Source organism: Aedes albopictus, chromosome 2 (genome assembly GCF_035046485.1).
Source record: "Aedes albopictus strain Foshan chromosome 2, AalbF5, whole genome shotgun sequence".
Lineage (NCBI taxonomy): Eukaryota > Metazoa > Arthropoda > Insecta > Diptera > Culicidae > Aedes > Aedes albopictus.
This window is the reverse complement of record NC_085137.1, coordinates 229,570,795-229,577,457: the sequence shown is the minus strand read 5'-3', so window position 1 is coordinate 229,577,457 and position 6,663 is coordinate 229,570,795. Positions and strand designations below refer to the sequence as shown.

At 41.1% G+C, this 6,663-nt stretch overlaps 1 protein-coding gene across 1 annotated transcript; it reads right to left on the bottom strand.

Moving 5' to 3' along the window:
• Positions 1–1,647: 1,647 nt before the first annotated feature.
• On the bottom strand, positions 1,648–6,181 carry LOC134287954 (uncharacterized). Its single transcript, XM_062851283.1, has 2 exons — positions 5,198–6,181; positions 1,648–5,146 (listed from the first exon to the last, which is right to left on the bottom strand). Exons 1-2 carry the CDS (start codon positions 6,179–6,181, stop codon positions 4,871–4,873), a joined length of 1,260 nt encoding a protein of 419 aa, XP_062707267.1. The 3' UTR covers positions 1,648–4,870.
• Between the last annotated feature and the right edge of the window lie 482 nt (positions 6,182–6,663).

Below are 6,663 nucleotides of genomic sequence, written 5' to 3'. Positions count from 1 at the left end.
ATGCACAATTTTTCCAATTTAACTTTTATTTTCGGATCCAAATTTTGAACTGTTAGTTCATTTAGAAGAGATTGTTTTCTTGTGGAGCTTGAATGAGATGATTCAAAAGCAGTCAAGATTTCAAAATCTGAAATTGGTTGTAATTTTGGAAGAAAATTTGATGGAATTTGAATCATATATTCAGTAGTATTCATGAATTTAATATATGGATTACTTTTATTTATGATACTGTTTGCGCAAAAAACTCCTGGCTGAATTTCTTGTGCAATGGTGACATAGTCTTCTGATAGATCAAAAGCAATTGGTTTTATTACTTCGCACCTAGGAGGGATTACAAATTTGCCTTTTAGCTGATTTTGAATGGGTATGTCTCTAACTTTTGAGGTTGTTTTTACTGACAATAGCCAAGTGTCATAATTAATGTTACAACGCCAGCTTGTCAAAAAATCCCTTCCTAGAATTCCATCTGTTGGAATTGGAAAGTCATTCCTTACGATGTGGAATTTCTGAGGAAGTGTCAGATCTTCTACAATTACGTTTGATTTTGTATCTCCTAGGGTGGTCTCAGACCCAGTACCAATACCTGTAATATTACATTTGTTAACTGGAAAATAAATTTGTGACGGCTTGATATGTTGTGCTTTAATGATCGAAATGTCGGAACCACTATCAAGCATCATTATGCATGGTGTTTCCGACGCTTCGATATTTATGCACACAAAATTTGAGGCAGATACATTTATTGTGTATGCTGCCCGAACGGAACTCCTAAAGGGTGCTGCCTTTGTGCTGTTGGTTGGATTTGCTGCGGAGCGACTAAAGGGTCTGCCTGTTGATGTACGTGCCCAGTTGAAATGACCCTGACCTGTTCATGTTGCTGTGGAGGAAACTCAGTAGCATAAAACACTCTTGAGCTACCATTTAACTGATTATTTGAGTTGTTTGGACCATAATTTCTGTAAAACTGATTTTGGCCATTACGAAAACCACCTCTGCGATGAAATCCTCTACCGCGGGACGTGAATCTTCCGCGATTTCCATAGAAATTTGTTGGCCGGTTGTTTGGTGTCCTATATCCATAATTTTGTTGATAACCACGACCATTGTTGGGGTATCGGTGATTTTTCCTTTCATTAACATTAGCATGCAAAATTGATGCTGTAGATCCTTGGCTTGTTTGCTCATTTTCCACCATAACATTCAGGGCTTCTTGTACCGTGGTAAATTTGCCAACTTTTAACATTATTTTAGTTTCAGAATTGTGTGAATTTGAAATTAGCGTCTGTATCGCTTGCTTTTGGGCCAATTTCTTAGCTACATCTCCTGGAACTTGCTCTCGAATGTACGCTTGAGCAAGGTTTTCACAAAGATTTTCGACATCTTTTGAAAAATTTACCATATCACCAGTTTTCTTTAATTTCAAATTTTTCAAATTGGCTGCGGCTAAATCGCATGATCCGGTTTCGCTACAATTATCCTTAATTTTCTGGATAATTTCATCTAAAGTTGCAGGAGCTACAGAGAATAAATCTCTTGCTCTTCCTGTCAATTTCGTAAGTACCAATTGTATTGCACTCGCGTGGTTTGCCTCTGCCACTATCGTTTTAGTTAATTCCACCGCATCTATAAATGATTTTGATCCTGACGGCTTACCGTCGAATGCTGGAATCAACTGCGCTAGCTGCGCAGCAGTAGCAATATTGAAGGCCATTGCTGTGTTTGGAGCGATGGTCAAAGGCTGTGTAGAATTTGAACGTTTCTTATGTTTAGAATGATGATGAGGGGATTTGTGTAGATTCTTTCTTCTTGTGCCTAACAGCAACTGCGAACACAATACCGTAGTCTTAGCAACGCGTTTCAAACTGTGTCTACTGGACGAATTTAAATTATTTTGTATTTTGTTTTCAGCAATTTTTTGATTAACAATTTGTTGTATTTCGTAATTAAAGAGACGCGAGTTTTTACATATATTAGTAAAAACTGTTTCCTCCAAAATCGTACAATTTTCCTTTAAAAATGCTTCTATTTCGTTGTACAACGCAGTGCTTATGTCAAGTTTTGCTTGCAAGGTTTTGTCCGAAATTTTATTATGTATGGATTTTTTCAAGTTTGAATGAAGCTTTTTTAACTTTTCGAACTGATTCATTGATAATATTATTCAAATTATAAGAAACTGACGATTGCTTTTCAAATTGTTAGAAAGGAAAATCCATTACCTGAATGTAAACTTGAATGGTATCACAACGCACAATTTTTAAATTTTTGAACTATTTCATTTATAATGGTACTTAGCTTTACTGTCAGCTGGAACGGCATCCCGTGGTTCATGAGCTGCAAACAACTATCATCCAAGTTGCCATTTGTGCCCCCTGCACACTGCTTCGGTTTTACTGCTGAGATCGGATCCACACGAAATTGTAGTAACATATCCACTGCACTCAATTGTTGTGTCTGTACTCGATGTAGCAGCGACTCAAAATATAAACATCACTGATCATCTGGAATCCAAGGTTTCACTTGTTCATGCTGCAGTAACACATTTGCGACACCCAACTGTTGTGTTTATACACCTAGTTTGAATTGTCCATCAGCGACTCAAAATATAAACATAACTGATTCTCTGGAATCCTGGTTTCGTACACTGTTCATCTCACGTTATCAACTGGAATTTAACGTTGATAATTGACTTGGCGTAATCTAAAACGATGCACTTGCTTAAATATCTTCACCTAGGTTCACCGCGAAAGTCGTTTTTCGAATTCGCTGGGGCTTATTAGTTCCTTTTTGCACTTTAGTCTTTCTGAACTGTAACCTCAGTAAGGTTTGCCATTGATTTAGCAATTCGATTAGCTGCACGTCTTCTTTCACGTTTGGAGATGAGTTTATACAGCATTACCACTAGCTGTATTGAGACAAGGATAATGATGATCAACAACTTTTCGTCATGGCCAATGTGAAATTCCGTATGTAGCTCCTGATTATTAATGATGGTCAGGTCTCCATCTCCACTCTGTTTAATCGCAGGGCTAGATTTTTGGTTACCCATGCTTCACTAATTCACTAATCACGGAGAAGGCGCGGGTCAACGGTCAGCCATGTAAAAGTAGTAATTAGTGGACCGTGATATCTCGCAAGCACAATTGAACCAATTACGTTGAAGGTTGAAATCACTCTGCCTTGTATTCATTTTTTCTTAAACTTCTACAGATTTTCCTACTGGAGGTGCTTGGAGTTTTACATAATTATTATATGAACGATCACCAATTGTGATTGGTGTGAGTGTGAGAGAATTTGGTTAAAGAAGAGAGAAATGCGGAGAGGGCAATTCTAGCGAAGTCGGTTGACGACAATACATCGATTATGCCTTTGAATAAATGCAATATGATCGCGACACATTTTGTGTCGAATCAGAATAATTTATGGCATGGGAACTAGCAAGGCTTCCCACGATATGTGAATAGACGGTTTCGGCAACATGTGCAGAATGCTCATGTTACATAGTCGTTTGAAATGAAAATGTCCATTAGGTGTGGAAAAAGCGGTGTACTTCCTAGACTCCTGTGGCAAGGGGATCTGATGAAATCCGGCCATAAGATCGAGGGTGCTAAAGTACTTGGCTCTTCCTAACTGATCCAAAATAGTGTAGATGCGTGGCAGTGGAAATTTATCTGCCAGCACCTTTTTATTAAGTTGTCTGAAGTCGACGACAAGTCTCCATTTCTTTGAAGCGTCGTCTGATTTTTTCGGTACTAGAAGGATTGGAGAGTTATAAGAAGATACGGAAGGTTCGATAATATCTTCCTCTAGAAGTTTCTTTACCTGGTCCTGAATTTCCTGCTGTTGTGAGTGTATACACTTGTAATTTGGTATATACACTGGTGCAGCATCCTTCAGTGGGATGTGCTGCGAATAAAAGTTATTGATGTCTAGTTTTTCTCCTGGTAGACAGAATATGTCTGAAAATTCTTCAATCAAGCTTCTGAGTGGCTGCTTCGCATATTGCGGAACTTGTTCCATGTGGGTTTCCGAGAAATTTTTTTCTACTCTTATCTTCTCGTGGGATTTATTCCTACTGCTTCGTGATTTTATACAGTTGTACTCATTTAAAGAGTCAATTTTTTGTCTATCACTGGCTTCGAACGTTGTTGAGCTGAATTTCACGTTGTATCGTGTTTTGTACACCTTTCTTTGTGTACTTGCTGTGAAGCCTTAGCAAGAGATACGCTATAATCACGGCTGCGACTGTTACAAACGCGCCTACCAGTATCTTCATCTCCGTGGTGGCCAAATCTACTTGATTCGTGATAAAATTGTTAGATGTGAACCAACCCAGAGTTCTTTCACTTGTTTCGGGTAAAAAGCACTGGATTCACTTATTGGTCACACTTTCTTCCGTGCAGGCTTTCCGGTATTCAGAGAACGGTCGCTATTTTGTGTATTGGTTGTATACTCTTACACTGTTTCACGGGTTTGTGATATTGATTAAACACATCACACAATACGGACAGCATGTCCGCTTATCTGAACTTCCATCTAAAAAACTGAGACACAGTCTAAAACCACACGTTCATTCCAGAGTCTCTGAATGAGCTCTTGGGCTCGCGCCAATTCGACACGAATCTGTAGAGCACGTTCAAACCGAATATCAGTGATGCAACGATGGCCATGGCCACGGACGTCTTCCACCCCATTGTCAGACAGAATACCAAAACTTCGGGCGGAAGATCCTGGATCACGCCGCGGTACGCCCCCAACAATACTGATGCTGCTACGGCTTCGAGGCATGCGGACAAAACTTTCTGATGGCGTTCCACCGCCCAGAACAGAAACTGTAGGCTCATCAGAGCTATTAGATGCGAGTATCCCAGCGCTAAGCCGTTTCGCAAATTCCCCGACCGAATTTGGCCGGACCTCTCTCCCATGCTAATTCTCTCATTCTATCCGGGATAGCGCCTCTGTAATGCCGTGAGATATAGGAGTACCACTCCAGAGCATCTTGGCTAATAGGTTCTGCTCCCGCATCCAGATCACACTCTGCGGCGTCCTCAACATCCGTCAGGTCACCTGCTCCTTGGTCATCATCATCTGGTACAGAACCGTCATCCGGACCTTTTTCATCCACAGGTACTACTTCATCTCCCGTCCCCTCTAGCAATTGCTTTCGGATGAAGTCAGTTTGCAACCTGGCATCAGTCGCGAGTTGTTTAACAGCATCTACTTCAGCACTTTTATAGTACTGTATTTGCAGCGATCCTGTGCAAGAGTGGGCGTATATGTACAAGATGGCGTTGTCAATTATGCTGTGTAAACCAATAGGCGGAAGGAAGATCGCGTTAACAGATCGCACTAGGGGGATTGCACACCCAATCAGATGGGTAAAAATATGAAATCTCGCATTGATTGAGGCGGAGTAAGGACTTTTGTCTACAATCCCAAATCCAGAAAGATAAGGGCTATATGAATATGGGATCTCCATCTCCTGTCCCGACACAAGCATGCGAGTTAGGTCCATCCTCAAGGTTGGCGTCATGAGCCAGCGTGCGAAGACTCGAGTAGTTTCCCGCATTAGGTCGCACCCGGAAGTGATAGCGGATAATCCTGTACAGTTCCGGTAGGCAGTCATCAATGTACCAAATCGCAGTTTGGAGTCCTCGTGTTTAGGAAACATGGAAAAGAACATATCTATGGCACATACAAGCTTAACGAACTCCGCATTTTGGTACACTGTGGCAAAATTCGTGATCGCCATCTCGACTCCATCTTGAAACAGCTGAGCTGTCAATTGTTCTTTGAGGGTAGTCTGCAACCGGTTGACATACGTTTGATTTGAGGCACAGTGAATGCGATAACCCCCTAGAATCATGAATCCATGATCCAGGACTTGCTCTCTTGTTACGGCCTGTTGACTTGTTCTGACATTTGTTCCATGTGGGACTACTGCGAGTCGTAGAACACTCAACGGAGATACGATCGATCCCTCGGCTCCTATGAATACCCCCATAGTGACCCAATCGAATCTGAGCTTCCCTCGGAGAAGACCGCACAAACTCTGCATGAATACCAGTACTGAACAAGTTGGAACAACACCTGATTTAAATGAACCTGCAATGTACGCATAATAGTCGTCCACCTTTGAATCTTTCCGCATTGCGGGCACTGACGATTGGTTTAAGCCATCCATGCTTTTGGAACCATTGCAGAGGGTAAGACGGTGTAATACTTCGATGGATTATCATTTCTTGTACAGGCCGAGCACCGATCCCTCTTGCTTTTACTGGTTCCCCATCATCCTCTCCTATCTCGTTGTTTTGAGCATCCGTGAGTCCTCCGGTGTTTAACAATGCCAGGTCTTCTTCCATCTGTTTTACCTGCTCCTTGCAAATTACAATTTTCTCTATAATTCTCTTGCGCTGTTCATCCGTGAGTTTGTCCATCTTGAAGGCTTTGGGGAGACAGTTGTGTTAAAAAGAAATTAACAAACCTATAGGAATTAATAATGAATTCCTGTTTTGGTAATAAATTGATTATCAATGTTTGCTAGTTTTGACCTGACATCCACCACACGTCCTATTAGTCACTCCGGCCCGAGGTCTTCAATAACCTCAAATGGACCTTCGTTGACGTTGTCAAGTTTTAAGGTATCCCCTCTTTTGAGAAATACTT

Coding starts and splice junctions, on each gene's coding strand:
- LOC134287954 (XM_062851283.1), bottom strand. CDS start 6,181: ATGGATGGCTTAAACCAATCGTCAGTGCCCGCAATGCGGAAAGATTCA. Junction 5,147..5,197: donor TAGATGCTGTTAAACAACTC/GCGACTGATGCC, acceptor CAATTGCTAGAG/GGGACGGGAGATGAAGTAGT.